General features: G+C 41.2%; 1 protein-coding gene across 1 annotated transcript; it reads left to right on the plus strand.

Annotated features, from left to right (window-relative positions):
- The first annotated feature begins 5,172 nt into the window (after positions 1-5,172).
- Positions 5,173-17,338, plus strand: TBX19 (T-box transcription factor 19). The gene is made up of 8 exons (XM_088668194.1): positions 5,173-5,390; positions 7,956-8,220; positions 10,336-10,470; positions 11,643-11,704; positions 12,176-12,237; positions 13,327-13,515; positions 14,581-14,716; positions 15,737-17,338. Exons 1-8 carry the CDS (start codon positions 5,194-5,196, stop codon positions 15,978-15,980), a joined length of 1,290 nt encoding a protein of 429 aa, XP_088524320.1. The 5' UTR covers positions 5,173-5,193; the 3' UTR covers positions 15,981-17,338.
- Positions 17,339-17,811: the final 473 nt, after the last annotated feature.

Here is a 17,811-nt window from a genome sequence, read left to right on the forward strand (position 1 = left end):
CATGTGTACATCATTTTTCAATAAAGTTAGCACTGCAAAACATTTCAAGAAAGCTGAAATTTGATACTGAAGTTATGGAGTAGTCTTTGAACAATGCATTAGATTTTAATAATGTTGGACATATACTGTACCATAATGGGAACAGGAAATTGTTTACAGTCTTTTACCTTGTAGTCAGTTCACTCCTGGTGCTTGGAAGTTCAAATTTTGCAGGGGGAGAGGACACCCTTTTATGCCTAATATTTTGTTTAAATATTTATAAACTGCATTTCTCCAGAAAATAGAACAAATATAAAGACACTACAATAACAGTAAAAGCACCAAGAACATATCAATATAAGCTAGTTAGGTTTTTTACTTTCCAAAAATGGAAAGAAAGCAAGGATGATTCCTGCTGAACTTCTGCTAGTAAGGACTTCCAAAACAGGATCTGTCACATAAGGGATGAATGAATCTTGGGGGCTTGGGTGACCAGCAAAAGTGCCCCATCAGAAGATATCAGAAATTGAGCTGGTGCATATTATTATTATATTAATTTTTTATTTATACTCCACCCATCTGGTTGGGTTTCCCCAGCCACTCTGGGTGGCTTACAGCATATCGGAAAACATACGGGAATAAAAACATCAAGCGTTAAAAACCTCCCAATACAGGGCAACCGTCAGGTGTCTTCTAAAAGTTGTGCCATTCTTTATCTCCTTGACATCTGAAAGGAGGGTGCCACTACCGAAAAGGCCCTCTGCCAGATTAGGAGGTCCTTCAGGTATTTGGGTCCAAGTTGTCCAGCTCTGAATTAACACAATACATGGGCAACCACCACAGCTCTCCTAGCAAAAAAGTAACATGTTGCCGGTAACCTTTGAGCAGTCTGGCCACTGTTCTGCACTAATGGTGGCCTCCACACCAGATACAAGGACAGCCTTGCATATGAAAGGTTCTTAATGAACATGGAATGGAATATTAGGTTTGCTTTCTTTTTTCTTATTATTTCATGAAGCTTTTACTGTCTGTCATGTGGTTGTGGGATTTTGGGTGGGTAGGTGGGTTAATAGCTTCCTAGTGTGGCTGAGGCAGACCAGGCAGATGAGCAGGGTATAAGAAATGAATTATTATTAGTGCAAATGGCAAAAAGTAAGAGAGTCCTGCCTGAAGCCTTAGAGCAGGCATCCCCAAACACGGCCCTCCAGATGTTTTGGGACTAGAACTCCCATCATCCCTGACCACTGGTCCTGTTAGCTAGGGATGATGGGAGTTGTAGTCGCAAAACATCTGGAGGGCCGAGTTTGGGGATGCCTGCCTTAGAGAGGCACTTCCAGTCAGTGAAGTAGAGGCATACTGACCTCGATGAACTGACTTGGTATAAAACAGCTTATTTCGGGTTATCACATGGTAAATGAGTAAATTTGTGTAATGTCATACTAGTGCACCTTTGGCATAAACATGCAGGAGTGGGAAAGCCTAGTCAGATTGCATTATAATTTGCTTCCCTCTCTTTGTAATGCCTTTGCCAAACTATTTTCCATTAATACTGTAAATCCAAATCATGGTGACATTTGATTTTAAAGAATATTACAAACAGGTACAGGCAGCGGTCATCACTAATGAATGCTTTATGTCAGGCATCCCCAAACTGCGGCCCTCCAGATGTTTTGGCCTACAACTCCCATGATCCCTACCGGTAGTTAACAGGACCAGTGGTCGGGGAAGATGGGAATTGTAGTCCAAAACATCTGGAGGGCCGAAGTTTGGGGATGCCTGCTTTATACATTAATATTGCTTTTGCAGGTTTACCAGTGTGCACGTTTGCCTAGAGGTTGCTTGAGATTATTTCTTGACTTATTGATTTGCTGATTAAGCTCAGTCTAAAACTCCCCTTTAGCTAATACCTGCTCACATCACGCAGGGGTTTTTTTTTTGGGGGGGGAGATGGAAAGGTCTTTCCCCCTCCTTGTCTGATATTTGATAGCTGTTTTTTCCTACAGACTTTTATACTGCATGTAAAAAAAGAGGAGACATTCTTGATCAAATGAAATCTGCAAGAAACAATCTCATTCTTTCCATCTCCCAGGCATCCTGTTTGAATGCCGTCCCTTCCCTGTACGTTCAGTTCCAGAAGCCTGGGGAAACCAAATATCCACCCAGCCATGACATACAATGCCAAGTCATAATTACGAAGGACAAAAAGACAGCTGCTTTGCTGGTGTTTTTAATCAGGGTTTGACACCACCGGAGATTATTGGACTTTTACGTGATTTAGGAAAGATTAGTCTTTTCATTACTTTTTGCAGGGATCAGTTCACATAAAGGGCCAATTAACTGTGTTTCTAGTGGCTGAGAGAGGCAGACTGCAGGACTGGTGCACATCAGCACCTAATAGCTAAGGTGATAGTTGCTAATGGTAGAAGAAGAGGTCTCAATTTTCAGAGAGTTCAGGGAAGCCAAGAGAAGTATGGTTGAGCAGTCAAATCACATGCTACTTTTCCAAAGAATGGAAGGTTTCAGTCTTTGGCCAAATGATTGCTTTTCACCCACCCAGTACAGTCAAACCTTGGTTGTCGAACGTAATCCGTTCTGGAAGCCCGTTCGGCTTCCAAAATGTTTGGCAACCTAGGCACGGCTTCCAATTGGTTGAAAGAGCTTCCTGCACCCAAGTGGAAGCCACATCTCACATTCAGCTTCCGATAAACATTCAAAACCCGGAGCATTTACTTCTGGGTTTTCAGCATTCGGGACCCGAAACATTCCAAACGGAGTCATTTGGGAACCAGGGTTTGACTGTATCAAGAAATGCCTGATCTATTGTACAATGGAAATCAGGTGTGGCAAGGCTAAATTATCTCCCTCAAGCACCATATTCAGATACATAATTGCAATAATTTATAGCTTATCATAAAATTGCCAATAATTACCTATGCTAATTTAAATGAATCTGGCAATATTGAGGTTGAATTTATCTTCCCTTGTGAAGGTGAACTAAGCATCTTGAAAACTATGTTTTCTTCCATTTCTCAGCAGAGTATACTGAGTATACAGGAGAACATTCTGCAATTTCCACCCTGTTCCATTATGTTTTATTTAGCCAATAGTTGACTGAAGCATTAACTGCATCACTAATCACTGGAACCATGTGTTTTAACCAATGTTAATATGAGAGAGTGCAGCTCTCAGCAGGAGCAATGACACCATGATGTGCATTGCAGCCTGTTTGGACTAGAACAGGGATGTCCAACCAGTAGATTGCGATCTACCGGTAGATCTCTCTGCAATCCTCCCTCAAAAAAGAGCTCAACAACTCTGAGCACTTCCCTCCTAAAAAAAGTTCAACAACTCTTGGCAATCCACCCACCCCATGTACACACTCCTTCCCTCCAATGACAATGGGCAGATCATTGCCAGTTTTTTAATACTGGGAGTAGATTGCAGTCTCTTGGGAGTTGGACATGCCTGGACTAGATGATCCTTGGGTTCCCCTCCACCGCTATACTTTTATGATTCTATGACCTGCCAGAGTGCTTTTTGTTGTAAGCCTAGGAGATAGGTCTAGCCTGCACATCATCCTTTTGTTATGTACGCTTGACTCAGAGGGTGACTGGTCCAAGATTACTCAGTGAATTTAGTAACTGATCAGAGATAAAGCCCAAATCTCTCCAGCTCAATATATATATTTTTTAAAAACGATATTCAGTTAGAAATAAGCATTTGGCACCCTCTCCAAAATCAAGGAATACAACATGATGGGGTGCAATGTCTACCTATAAAGCGAACACGCACTTCCCCAAACACACTTTCTCAAGTAAACATATAATTAACACTTACAATAATATTTTCACACTGGCCTGATCTAGATCCTTCAAGGTCTAGGATGGTATTCAACTAGAATTCAACTAGACCCACTGAAATCAATTAACATGACTAAGGTTCATTAATTTTAATAAGGACTGTTCTGAGTAAAACTACCCTTAGTTAACAGACTATTCCACTTGTAAAGCCATCTACATCAGTATTATGAGAGGAGAAAATGTTTTCCCTATCCCTTTTCTCCATACTGCTGACCACATGCAGTTTTATATGATCCCATCATGTCCCTTCTTATTAAAATGCCCTAGATATTTAAGCTGTTATTCAGGAGATTCAGATGATTTATCGCCAATCTGTGTTTTGTAAGCATGGTGAATTCATAGGACCATCCCTTTGCAGTCTCCTAAGTGCAATCTGGGCAAGAAAAGCACTCTGAAATGGACACAAGTAGTTGCAGGGGTACCAACTTGAATAAAATATTGTGGGGGCCCAGGTAAGGCTGCCCCTGCACATAATTGATCACATGAAGCAGTGCATGCACACCGTTTGAATGGGAATGCCCATCAACTTAGCAGGGGCCCAGCCCCCTCAAATATTTTATTGTGGGGGCTGAAGCCCCCACGGCCCCTAGGAGTGGGCTCCTATGAATGGTTGTGTAAACTGGTTCTCAGTTTTGAGTGCCGGGCGTGAACAGAAAGTATTAGCATACTTTTGAGAAAACTTAATCACACCACCTCCCCTCGCCCACCTTCACTTCATTCTCCAGAATTAGCTCCTTAATCTCAAATACAGGAAACCTGCAAAAGTTATTTACCAGTTTCAAAGAAGTATGGTCTGATGTTGAGCAAAAGATTGACTGTTGAGAAATATATAGCAGGTAAATGGGCAGATTTGTATACCCATCAAGTAAGAACAACATATCCCCACAGATTGCTGTTGAATGCTGTTATTTCTCCCATTTCTGGCAGGAATTTGCATCTGCACAGACCCACTTTCCATTCATTGTTTCAGTTGAGGCATTAAACCATTTTCATTAATGGAAATATAGTTCTTGAGCAGAATAATTAGACCCTCCTCAGAAAAGATAAAAGCTTGGTGATTTGAATGGAAGGTTCTTCTTCAGAGGCAGCCAATTGCCTAATCAGGCTGTCTCCCACCTGACAGTCAGTAATTAGAAAATGGTTGTGTGTGCATGTTAAAACCTTAGCACGCAGGTGTCACCCTCCTGTTGGGACATAGTGGGGGGGAAGAGCAAGTCTGTGGCAAAAGGCTGAGGTGAGCACATTTGTTCCACTGTGGCTAATTAATTGGTTTAGATTCAGATCTCTGGGGGTTGTTGTTGCGGCTTTTTTTTTTTTTAAAGTCACCTGAGAAGTTTCTGACATTAAAGTCACCATGACTGATTTGGGCTGCAAGAAACATAGTGACTGCACTGTCTCCAGGCTGCTCAATGTGGTGGAGAATGAGCTCCAAGCTGGCAGAGACAAAGGAGACCCCACCGAAAAACAGCTCCAGGTTGTCTTAGAGGATGCTGCACTATGGCAGAGATTCAGAGAAGTGACCAATGAGATGATTGTCACGAAGAATGGCAGGTGAGTCTTATCTTCTGCTTCGAGGAAGTGAGGGATGAAGAGAACTGTTTATGGGACAGCAGCTTAACTGTGCACTTAGTTTGCTCAACAACTCACTGGGGGGATTCTCCTGCTCAAGACCCATTGAATGGGACTGAACGAGAGCAGGGAGTGGTAGCACTAATGCACAACTCCCAGTTGTTTTAGTGGTGCTTGGGCAGGATATTTTGCCAGTGGATTGCACCCAAATACTTCTTTGAATAAATGTGATCTTTCTTGATATAGGAACAATCTTGCCCATTTACCGTTTCCCAGAATTCAGAGGTTGTCGGGAGCAGCTATTTCTGTAGATTTGGAGATGGAATATCTGAGTGATGTGTATGTAGCTGATGGATGTTAATGAATAAGCAGAAAGTCGAAAGAACTAAAACATTTATCATCTTCCGGAATAGTATTTTCGTTAGGAGTACACAGTCTTATTGATTGAGTGATTGCATTTATATCTCATCTTTTCTCCAGGGAGCTCAAGTTGGTGTTCGTGGTTCTCCTTCTCCTCATTTTAATCCCCACAAGAATCCTGTGAGGTAGATTAGGCTGAGAAGCATGACTGGTCCAAGATTACCCAGTGAGCTTCATAGCTGAGAGAGGATCTGAATCCTGGGCTACCAGGTCCTAGTCTGACACTCTAACCCCTACCACACTGGCCCTCAGAGATACAGAACTTTCTTGCAGGAAGATTGTAACTTATAAGGATGTGATTTTCCTGCACATATATCTACCGTATCTATATAACCTATGTGTTTTACAACAAGTATGGCAAAGGTACGCAAATTACTTTATTTATTTTAATTTGTACCCGGCTTTTCAGTTCACAGCCGAACCCCCCAAAATAGACTTAACATCAAAATACAAAGCCAGCCAAAAACACATTAATGAAATAAACATTAAAACAAAAAGTGGTGACCCATTCAACATATGTGCACATTATGCAATAAGTGATGGGTTTTCATGACATCTGAATGGTCATGTGTGTTTTTCTCATATATGATGGGGCACACATAGATGTCATGGCAGGAAGAGCACATGAAAACCCAATCTGTTTTTTTTTTTGGCCAAAATCCACCCAGAACTTTGTTAAAATATTGATTTACATTGTTTGTTGACAAAATGAACATGGTTCTTAGAATCAGGGGTTACATGGAATCTGTTCTCACCCCCCCCCCAAAATTTTTTTAGGTCAAACTGACAGTGCATTCCTAAGCATACTTGTTCAGAACTTTGGGCTCAAAAGAGTGTCACTCCATAGAATATTATAGGATTGCTACCTCAAATATATGTTTTCTAGTAAACCAGAACTGAACATGAAACTTGAAATCTCTCAGGGTCAACACAAAATATTGAGGAGCCCTAGATATTTTGCTGCTGAGGTAAAGGACAGCATCGGACACACATATTGGCTGCCTCTGCTTCACATGCAGGCTGCCTGAGGAGGCTACCTCATTCTACCTAACGCTAGGGCCAGCCTTGTTTGTTCCTTGAGGGTACAGAGCCTCTGAACACTTCATTTTCATTTAACTATGATGGTTAATGTTCATGGATGATTGGTCTATCAAAGGTTTTGTCTCACTGTCTTAGTGGCCAGTATGGGCCCAAAGGGTGAATGGACGGCAGTGATATTGGCAAGGAGGGGCAGTTGGGTCTCTGAGAATATCGTGCTCAAGTGTCTCTCGGAACCAGCCTTAAATAAATGCATCTAATCATCAGACGAACCATTTTTGGTACTGAAATGTGCTTAAATGCAGATGTTGTTGTTTGTAAGAGAGAGGGCAAGGGAGCTTGGCAAGCACATCACCTCTCAGTTGTATTGATGATGTAGTGACATTTCTCTGATGAAAATAGGGACATCCTATTCCATCCTCTCCAACATTTCTCTGGTGAAAATAGGAACATCCCAAGGAAAAGTGCGATCTTCTGGGATCAAATCAGAAAATGGGGCAGCTTCTGTAAATCCAGGTCTGTCCCTGGAAAAACGGGACACTTGGGCTGCACACACCCCATAAATTTAAAGCATATGACACCCCCCAAAGAATCTTGAGGACTATGTAGCTACAATTCCCAGCATCCTTAGCAGGGGGAGGCCATGTGTTTTAAATGTGCTTTAAATAAAATTGTGTCTATGCAGTCTTGAATGGCTTTAAAATTCATGAAGAATAAAGTTATCAGTGTCTACCAGTCATGATGGTGGAGTATGGCCTTCAGCATCGGACAAGGCATGAGTACCTGTTTACAGGGAACTCACATCCTGCTTGCAGACTTCCTGCAGGCATCTGATTGGCCGCTATGAGAGTAGAATGCTGGACAAGGAGATCCAGAAGTGGGGTTCTTAACTCTTTATTAGAAACAGAAAACATTGCCCTGGTCATAATGCATGCTAGCTTATGCAACCATGGCTGGCTGTTTTGGTGAAAGCACATTGTGATGTCAAGCAGATCCAAACATAATTTATAAGGAAGTTACTGAACAAGTAGTTGAGGAAGATTATTTCTGAGTTTTAATCCCCCCCCGTTCCTCATGTTTCTCTTACAGACGGATGTTCCCTGTCTTAAAGATCAGTGTCTCGGGCTTGGATCCCAATGCCATGTATTCTTTTCTGCTTGATTTTGCTCCGACTGACAGCCACCGCTGGAAGTATGTGAATGGAGAATGGGTCCCAGCCGGAAAGCCAGAGCCATCAAATCACAGCTGTGTCTATATCCATCCAGACTCTCCCAACTTTGGGGCGCACTGGATGAAGGCTGCGGTATCTTTCAGTAAAGTGAAACTTACCAACAAGTTGAATGGCAATGGGCAGGTATGGCACCCTGCTTCCTCCATGCCTTTTGGCTTTGGTTTCAGGCTTCTACCAATCAAGAAATATCAAGGGTGCATTTACGCAATTAGAAGGGCCCTTAGAGGCCTCTTCACCCACAGATGCCAATTATTCCATGGAGTCCAAATGTAAACAGGAATAAACAGGTCTTAATTGGGGCTTTCAGATTTTAATGGACTCCTTGATGTGAAGAGAGACAGAGTGCGCTGTGGTTTAACCATCAGGGATGTTCCCCCCTATAGTTTTTTCTTGTGTGTTAAGGTTTTTTACACAGGACTTCAGAGAAGGGGGAAATGATTGTGGGTATTAAGGTTTTGTTTTCTCCCCCATGCCGTTTGGTGCATAAGTGGAATGTTGGCAATAGTCAGGTACTCGAATAAAAGGGTCTCCTAAATGAAATAATTACTGTGCTTGCTTTTGCTTCATGATAATTATCAATATTCTATTGAATCATCTTTGGCCTTGGGAATAATAATAGAGAGCATGTACCTGTACCAGAAAATAAGTGGCATTCTCTTCAGACCCTTAAAAATGCAAAGAGGAAAGTTGGCTCTGTTGGGCTGTTTGCAGCCTTAGATGCATATTAAAAACAATGTTACACATTGCCTTTGACTTGTTTTGTGCAGAACTCTTGTATTGGAACAAAAGTGTCAGAAAACCCATTAGCAAGCAATGGGTGAACTTTCAATCTTGTATGCTCTAGTTTGTTGGCGGTCACAGGCAGTCAGGATCTTAATGAATCTAGCCTTCTGAGAAAGATATGAAGTGGGAAATGGCGCTCAGTATCGCATCAGATAAGAAAACAGAGGCACCAGAGGACCCCTGGCTTGCCAGTTCAGTCATACAGCGGAATAGTAGCAAACCTGAAAATGGAATCCTGGCTTCCCAAATACTGAGCCTGTATCCTAAGTACAACATTATTCAGTCATGGAAAGGAGTAAAGAGAACTGGGCATGGAATGCCATTAATCCTCAGTAGCTCCTATTCTAAATAGGTAGTGATAGATAGTAGCTGCATATAAATTGCAATACAGATGTCTTAGCTGTTGTGTGGTTCCTAAACACTTATGCGCTGCTGTAGTCCCATGTTTTTGTTGTGATGGTGGTGCAGATAGATAATTTTATTTCTTGAATGTAGTGGTCTTAATGGGAGAGGGGCTTTTTATTTTTCTCAAAACTTGTTTTTTATTATTTTCATTAAATATTACAAACAACAAACATAACCACACATAATTATTTCAGTTACAAGTTTGTATATAGCAAAGCACAGTACAGAAGCAAGGAAAGTATCCACCAGTGCAATTTTGTGAGCACTCTGCTCTCATGCATTTAGAGATTCATGTTATCACAAGGATACTGTGCCTCGTGTGTGATGCCCCCCCCTTTCAATGAGCCCCCACGTGGCCTCTCCACATACGAGCCTGAGAGACCAGTGGATGCCCACATATCAGAACTGAATGATTCACAGCTAATTTACATTCTTTTTCTCCCATAGTATGGCAATGCATTGGGACGACCCTCTTGGCTTGCTTAGTTTTTCAGGCAGTTGAGGTGATCGGGGCCACTGATATTTGTTATTTTCAAAAAAAAATCCACACATCTGAATGATTCCAAGAGAGATATATTGTGCTGCATGATTCCTTCAGCTAGCTCTCCAACCTCTCTCTCTCTCGCCTCAAAAGTGCTTCCTTTTCGCACATGTGTGCATTCACACATAACTTTCCCTCTCTCCTAAGCTGGAGTAGATAAGATAGAGCCATGTAGGCCAGAGGGAGGCCAGCATGGTGCCCTCCAGATGTTTTGGACTACAACTCCCAGCATCCCTGGATATTGGCCATGCTAACTTGGGAAATGATGGTAGATGTTGTCTACAACATCTGGAGGGCACCATGTTGGCCACCTTTGATGCAGGCTAATGATCTGGAATTGAATAAGACATTAGACCTGATCCAGGGCTAATTCAGACTATGCCTAAGCCCCACTGAAGCCAAAGGAAAGTTTCATGGCTTTCAATGAGACTTGATCACAATTAGTTTTTTGTTGTTGAATCAGGACCATTATTTCTGGTCAATCTCTGCCTCACTTTTCCCCGCCACAGATTATGTTGAATTCTCTGCACAAATACGAGCCGCAAGTTCATATTGTTCGAGTTGGAGGCCCACACAGGATGGTAATGAATTGTTCCTTTCCTGAAACTCAGTTCATAGCTGTGACTGCTTACCAAAATGAAGAGGTAGGTGGGTATAAAACATCAAAACAGCTGGGAATTGTTTAAGAAAACCCTATAGCTGTGTACACTAAAACCAGTGATATGCTACCCTACTTAAATGCTAAAATTAGGATGAAAGGGGTAGGGCTTTTTGCTTAACATTGTATTTTAATCTTGATTGTAAGCCAACCTGAATATCCTATAGAAAGGCAAGATATAAATGATGATAAACAATTTAATATAGAACAACAATAGTCAGCCTTCATCAAAATGCGACACTTCCACTTATTTATTGTTCTGTCCACTTTCATAGTTGGATGGTCAATTTTATGTTAAGATCTCATCTTTTTAATATAGAATTTGTTACACCTATCCTGTGCCTAGTTCTCTCTCTCTCTCTCTCCCTCTCTCTCTCTCTACTGCAGGTAGCCTATGGGGAAAAGTATTGAGCCCTATTTTAGCCTTTGAAGTAAACATATTTGGGATCAATGTCCTGTGTATATTCCCTACACGTCTTCCCAAGTCCAATATGAAGGACTGAAAGTAGATTCTGAGTGTGATTGGGTGAATGTGTGTAGAATCCTCCTTGCATACAGAAACCTTGTGTTATCCAGGTGCCCAATCATGGGTTGGTTTCTAAGCATGCTCACCCAACCACAAGACCTGTATGCTGAACATGGAAGGTCAGAAGTGGCATTAATGTACATAGGGAGAATGGAAGGAGGTTGTCTGTGTGTACATGCCCACCCACCTTGCCCACTTTTAGTCGCACGTGTTTCCCCTAAACACCAGAATAGGGCTTTAGTTCTTGCTTATTTTAATGATACCATGTAATGGAGAAAGAAACAGATTCTATCCGTGTTGTTGTGGCCTTTTAACCATCTTTTTGGCTTCTCTAGGGATACTGTGGATGTTGGCACTGGGATGCTACTCAATAGCATATGGAACAGAAATTCTGGGCCTATAATTCATTTTCTTCCACCAGCAAACTAAAGGCCCCTGCTTCATAAGAGGGCAGTCCTTCTGTATAGTGAACCCACAGACTTACAACTACATGATTAAATAGAACGCAAGTTTCCGCAAGAGTGATTGCCTCAGTCAAAACTTACTCTGGAAAATGGCAGTCTTCAGATGATCAATTGTCAAACGTCAAATTTTCTTGCTAATGCAACTCTTTTTCTTTTTCTAAACTCAAGATAACAGCTCTCAAGATCAAGTACAACCCCTTTGCCAAAGCTTTTCTGGATGCAAAAGAAAGGTGAATTTATTTCCTAATAAGCCTCATTATACCTGCTGCCCCAGGCATGCTACTTGCTCTGTTGACAGAATAAACATGTAAGGTGCACTATGATGATGGGGCATTAAAACAATAACAATATTTGTACCCCAGAACTCCCCACAAGAAACATTCTGGACTTTCTCTCTTGTTTTCCAATAATAATAATAATAATAATAATAATAATAATAATAATATTTTATTTATACCCTGCCCTCCCCAGTGAGAGCCAGGCTCAGGGTGGCTGACATCAATAAAATTACAATAAAATGTAAAAGAAAGAAAAACAATTGATTAAAATGCAGATTAAAATACAATTTAATTTAGTAGGTCAGGTTGAAAAATAATGATCAGACCAAGGTTACTCAATTAACTCCATAGTTAAATGGGGAGGCATCTGTGTGGACGTAGTTTTGCTAGAATTGAAATAACCTGAATAATGCTATCTTTCAGAAACCACCCCAAGGATGCTTCAGATATTGTCTCTGAAAGTCAGCACATCACATATTCTCACTGTAAGTTTTGCCTTTTGATTTCTTTGTCATATTTGGGAACGCCAATGACCAATCGGCTCCAGCATCTTGATCTGCCAGTGGTTAGTACCAGAAAGGCTTCTGGTGGGATGACTCATCTTCTAACATCCAGAACATTAGTTCTATTTTCTACAGCTACCATTTGACTTGCACTTCTCCTCCCCCTCCCAGCTCTACCTCCTTTGATTGGCATTGTATGCTGGATATCATCTGGTTGTTGATGGGATGACATATAACCAGAAGGTTTCTTCTACCCACAACAGTTTTTTTTTTGCTGCTTATTTATTTATTTATTTTGTCCCAAACATTTCTGTTGTCTGCTGCTTGCATGCTAATCCATTTGCACTTCCTTCATTACCAGCAGGCTAACCTGGTTGCATTTCCTTCATTACCAGATTCTTACGGTTTTCTTAGAATCATAGAACAGACCCCAAGGGTCATCTAGTCCAATTCCCTGCAATTCAGGAATCTCAACTAAAGCATCCATGACAGATGGCCATCTAATCTCTGCTTAAAGACCTCCAATGAAGGCAAATCCATCACCTTCCAAGGGAGCCCATTGCACTGTGAAACAGCTCTAACCATCAGAAAGTTCTTTGCAGATAAATGATAAACAGATAAAAACATTGGCAGGATTGTTGTAATAACTTGCAGTTTTATAAGTGTATATATATTCAAAGAAGATGAATAAATGAGTAAATTAAGTTAATTTGGATATGCAGAAGATATTAAAGATAAATTTAAAGAACCACAGAAAGAGGGGGAAGGAAGTTTTGAAATGTCAAAATGATTGTAAAATTAGTGAAATGTATAAAATTAGTGAAATGTATAAACTTGACAAGGCCCGGGATAAATAAAACTTAGGAAAAAGAGAGTTCCTCATAAGACTTGCATTTATGTTGATAGTGAAACTAAGGCTGTTTGGGTATCTTAAACTAAAAAAATTCCCCCCTCTCCTTGAGCCTGAAACATTTTTGGTAGATTGTGTGTGCGCGCGCGCAAAGAAAGAGGTTTTGAGATTGTTATTTGCTACTATCCTTGATCAATGCTCTTTTCTTAATGTCTTTCTAGTGGGTGGCTGGTTGATTTCTAACCCAGATGCCATGTGCACAGCAGGAAGTTCAAGCTATCAGTATGGTGGGACTTTCTCTCTGCCTGCTGCCCACTCTCACCACGGCTGTGAGCACTATTCGGCCCTTCGAGGACATAGAGCTGTTCCATACCCTGCTTCATACATGCAAAGAAATCACTCTCCAACAGGTAAGTTCTTGGCCTGACATTTTTAAAAAACTATTTATGGGGAAAGAGCAACGACCTAAAAAACAACAACAATAAGGAAGCACACAATTTACATTGCAAATGTTAACAAGTCCAAATCAAAAGGCAAAGAAACTGAGAGAGTTTTCCTAGGAGAACTTTCCCCTATTGATTCCACACAAGGATAAATGGTTCCCATTTCTTCTTTAAATTAAGGGCAAAGATATTTATTATCTCAAAGAATTCCCCTTCCCAAATTCATGAGTGCATTCTAGGTACCTCTTTCCTGCAATACTCTCCCTCACTTCTTGAGATGTGGGGATGGCAATTAGGTTAGGTGCCTTTAAAAAGGATTTGACAAATTACAAATATATTGAGCTATTAGCTTTCCATGATTCTAGATTCAGGTAGGTAGCCGTGTTGGTCTGATGCAGTGTGCATGCACATGAAAGCTTATACCCAGAAAATACTTAGTTGGTCTCTAAGGTGCAACTGGACTATTTATTTATTTATTTATTTGAGCTATTAGCTGTAATTGATGAATAGAGACTTCATGTTCAGAGGCAATATATCTCAGAATATCTGACACCGGTGGCAGAAGAAAAGTGTTTGTGTGTGACCGCCTTCCTACCCTTGTTGAGCATTTGACTGGACTGGCCACTGTTTTCATTATTTGGGTGACTTTTTCCTGTATCAAAAGAACAAAACACAACTCAAGGCTGCTGGGGTGCAGGGCGAACTCTGTGCCATGTGTTGAATCACTAGAAACTTGCATGACCTCCAATGTGAAGCAATTTAAAACCCTTGTCATCTGAAATCTGTGGGAAACAGTGAGAGGAACAGAGAGGCAGAGAAATAGAGACAGAGATTAGATTATTAACAAGGTTTAAACTTTGTATCATTAGTTCTTAAAACATACTTACCAGTATATTTTAAAATAGCCCATTTCTACTTTTTTTTAAACAACAACAACAACAAATAAACAAATGCATTCTAATTTGTCATATTCAAATAATTTTGTTAGAAACATGTCACCGTTGCTAACAAATTCTGCTTCCCTTTCTAAAGTGAATTTGATAGAAAGCACCAACAATGATCTTCAAGTGCCATCGGTCCACGAAGGCTGGGCTGCAGTACCCTCCAGTCACCATGGCAACTTGCTCCCAGTGCCACACAACAGTGGTACGGCCACCCCGAGTCCGAGGTAAGCACCCCATCGATTTGCAATGGCCCATAGTATCAGCAGCAGCCACCGAGCAACCTTAGCAGCTTTCAGTGTAACAGCTCCCTTGGAGAACCGTCACGTATGACAGTGGCCTCCCTAGAGATGAACAACCTCCTCCATAAAATTGTGAAGGAAATGGGTAAAGGTGTAGTCTACACATGCAGCAGAATGAGATGGTAGAATACTGAGATTGTAGAGTGGATTGTAGCAATTGCAATGGCAAGGAAGGGATTCAGTTTTTACATGGGGGAAAGTGGCCTGGAAGCGAAGCACCAGTACAGTAGGGAGAAAGGCTCTAGCCCAGCCTTACCTTCCATCCTAATTTCCACTTGGATGTAGCTGTAGACAGGGGAATATTCCATTTAGGCTGAAGGATGGAATGCAAGGTGGCAGAATGAGAACACAGTCAAAAATTGCACAAATCCAGGTCCCAGTAGAGACTATGGATTCCAATCTCGTTGTAAAACAATGAAATAACAATGTATAACTTTAAGACAAAAGTTCTGCCAATTGTGGGTGGCCTTTACACCTGGTCAAAAAAAGAGGGCATGCAATTGCACAATCTTTTCCTATCCTAATTTATATGCATGGAGCATACTTAGAAATAAATTAAATAGAAATGCAATACAACCCACCATAGTGGAGCAGACTGGGTGAAAGCTGACTTGGAGTTCTGTATGTCTGCTCAGTGCGCTGTCTGGGTGCAAGTTGGTGACAGGCAGCTTCAAGATCTTTGCTTTTGCTTCTTACAATTCTTTAAACTGACCGGACAGCCTGCCCTTCGAATGAAAGACTCACCTCTGTACAGTAGGACACAAGGCAATTGCACCTTTTGAAAGATTTCCATCGCTTCTGTTTGGCTGTGATTTCCCCCCCAAAAGGACTTAGGGCTAATGGCTGGCTCGTTTATTGCAAGAAGTGCTTTACACCCAGCATCCCTAGAGACCACTGCAAATTTCAACTGTTGAATGTTGTTGTTTTTGCTTTGCTTTGCTTCAGTCACTATCCATGCCTATGGACAGTCAGCAACAATGCCCTCAATGTGGCCAACCTTGCGAGTGATGCAAGCAGCAGCCCTCCCGGACCATTCCTGAGAAGCAGCATTGCATTGCCTGCCACATCGTCCTCTGCTTCAATTCCTTTGCAGGGTACAGTTGCTGGCAGCATGGAAGCACAGCTGGAGCCCACTTTCTCCAGGTTAACAGAGTCCACCTGGGCATCTGTAGCCTCCCATTCGTTTTAAAGGACCAGAGGGCAGCACAAGAATGCCTGGTAGCACCCTGGACAGAACAGGATTTAAGGCTGCCATTCTTGCAGCAAAGAAAAGAACATGTTTAGTGATGTGCTGGCTTCTCCACATCTTGAAATCTTGGATGGTGAATTGGGCAAGTACCATAGGACAAAAAGAAGAACAGGAGGTGTACAGGAGACCCCCTTTGCTGTTGCAAATCCCGATGAGAAATTCTTGCTACCAGACATGTCAAATAAGAGAGGAGGAAAGACTCCCATTAAGAAGACATAGAACTTATAATTATTTCCATCTATTTTCATATAGGTCAGATGGTTTCTCAGGAACATATTCATTACAGTACTGAAAAACATTACATCACAGTGCTCTCCTTGAACACTGCCTCTTGAAAGGACATTGCCATGACTTCTTCAGAGTTTAAGCTATAAGAGAGACCAAATGAGTAAGGATATATCTCATTGAACTAACTTACTGGTGAAAATACGAACCTATTCTGCCCATCCTCTTCAACCATCCCTGTTTTGAATGTCTATTGTTGGTTGTAAGTGCTTTAAGATTGCAACTGTGTCTCTTCATGTTGTGAGCAACACCTACGGTAGCATGTCCACCTGGGAGATTTTCATTGTACTCCCACCAGCAAGTTCATCCAGCATATGTTAAATCTAATGCTTTGTAATGCTTGGAGTCCTTTTGGTGTTTATAAAAGTACGTTTATAAGTGCTTTGTAAAGGCCTTATATGCTGTTCTCCTATATGGAAGATTATTCTGATTCTCTGCGTGATTTATTCTGCTCACACAGTGGACATGATGTTGGACTACACTGATCTGATCTAACAGGGCCCTTATGTTCTTATGACGGTTGCGCTCATGCAAGTTGTGGACTTGCATTCGTACATATCTTCATTAACAAGCCATGTGCACAACCAGATGATCAGACACAGCTACTGGCAATCACTTCATTTATTTTTCTTCACTTGGCTCAGTCACACACAAAAAATCAGTTGCTAATCCATGACCAGACATTGAAGTTGGTCAATATGAGCAGGTGCCCAGGGAAGGGCAAAACTGCACAAATTATTCCTATGATAATCCATCTCTAACTTTATAATATGGTCAATGTTACTTCCTTTACGATTGCTATGTAGTGTTCATGCATGAAGAATGCCTTCATGTTCCAACACTGCTAAATGTTGAGTACACTCCATGGCAAATGAGTTCACCATCCAAGAGATTTGTGGTGTGTTTTCATGATCTTCTTGAGAATTAACATGGATGGATGTAATAAAAATGGAAAATATTATTTTTGAATTTCTACCTGATTCTAGTAGAAATAAAGGAACTTACTCCAATCCAATAATGTCTATTCAGAAGTAAGATCTATTGTGGTCAAATAGGGCTTACATCCAGGTCAGTTGGGTATAGGATTGCCACCTGAAATGTGCCCTCTTACACTGATATGTCAAAAAGGAGGAAAATGTAGTCAATTTGCTTTCTGAATTCTCTTGCTCATCAACAACAGTCTTAAACGACAAAAAAGAGACTTGGGTGGATTTTTAGTTTCACATATGCAAATGCCCTTAGGTAGAAGACCTGTAACACCTGTGCAGAAGGAGGACACCTGAAATAACATTGGCCATTCTGCAGGCTGCACATGCCAACTCTGAGCTCATCACTAACAAGGAGGTGCCAGCCAGAGAGAATAAGAGAAATGTAAAATGATTTTCTCCCCCAGACATATTATGTGGGTGGAGGTGTAAGCTTGTAAGTTGCATGGAACATTTCCCTAAAAAAAATTTCACACCTTATTTTTCTTACACGTTAATTG

This window comes from Zootoca vivipara, chromosome 4, assembly GCF_965207765.1.
Source record: "Zootoca vivipara chromosome 4, rZooViv2.hap1.1, whole genome shotgun sequence".
NCBI classification, from domain to species: Eukaryota; Metazoa; Chordata; class Lepidosauria; order Squamata; family Lacertidae; genus Zootoca; species Zootoca vivipara.

Excerpts from the sequence above, each read along its gene's own strand:
- TBX19 (XM_088668194.1), top strand. The coding sequence starts at position 5,194 with ATGACTGATTTGGGCTGCAAGAAACATAGTGACTGCACTGTCTCCAGG. Across the intron at positions 10,471-11,642 it reads CTGCTTACCAAAATGAAGAG|ATAACAGCTCTCAAGATCAA; the intron begins GTAGGTGGGTAT and ends TCTAAACTCAAG. Across the intron at positions 11,705-12,175 it reads TTTCTGGATGCAAAAGAAAG|AAACCACCCCAAGGATGCTT; the intron begins GTGAATTTATTT and ends GCTATCTTTCAG.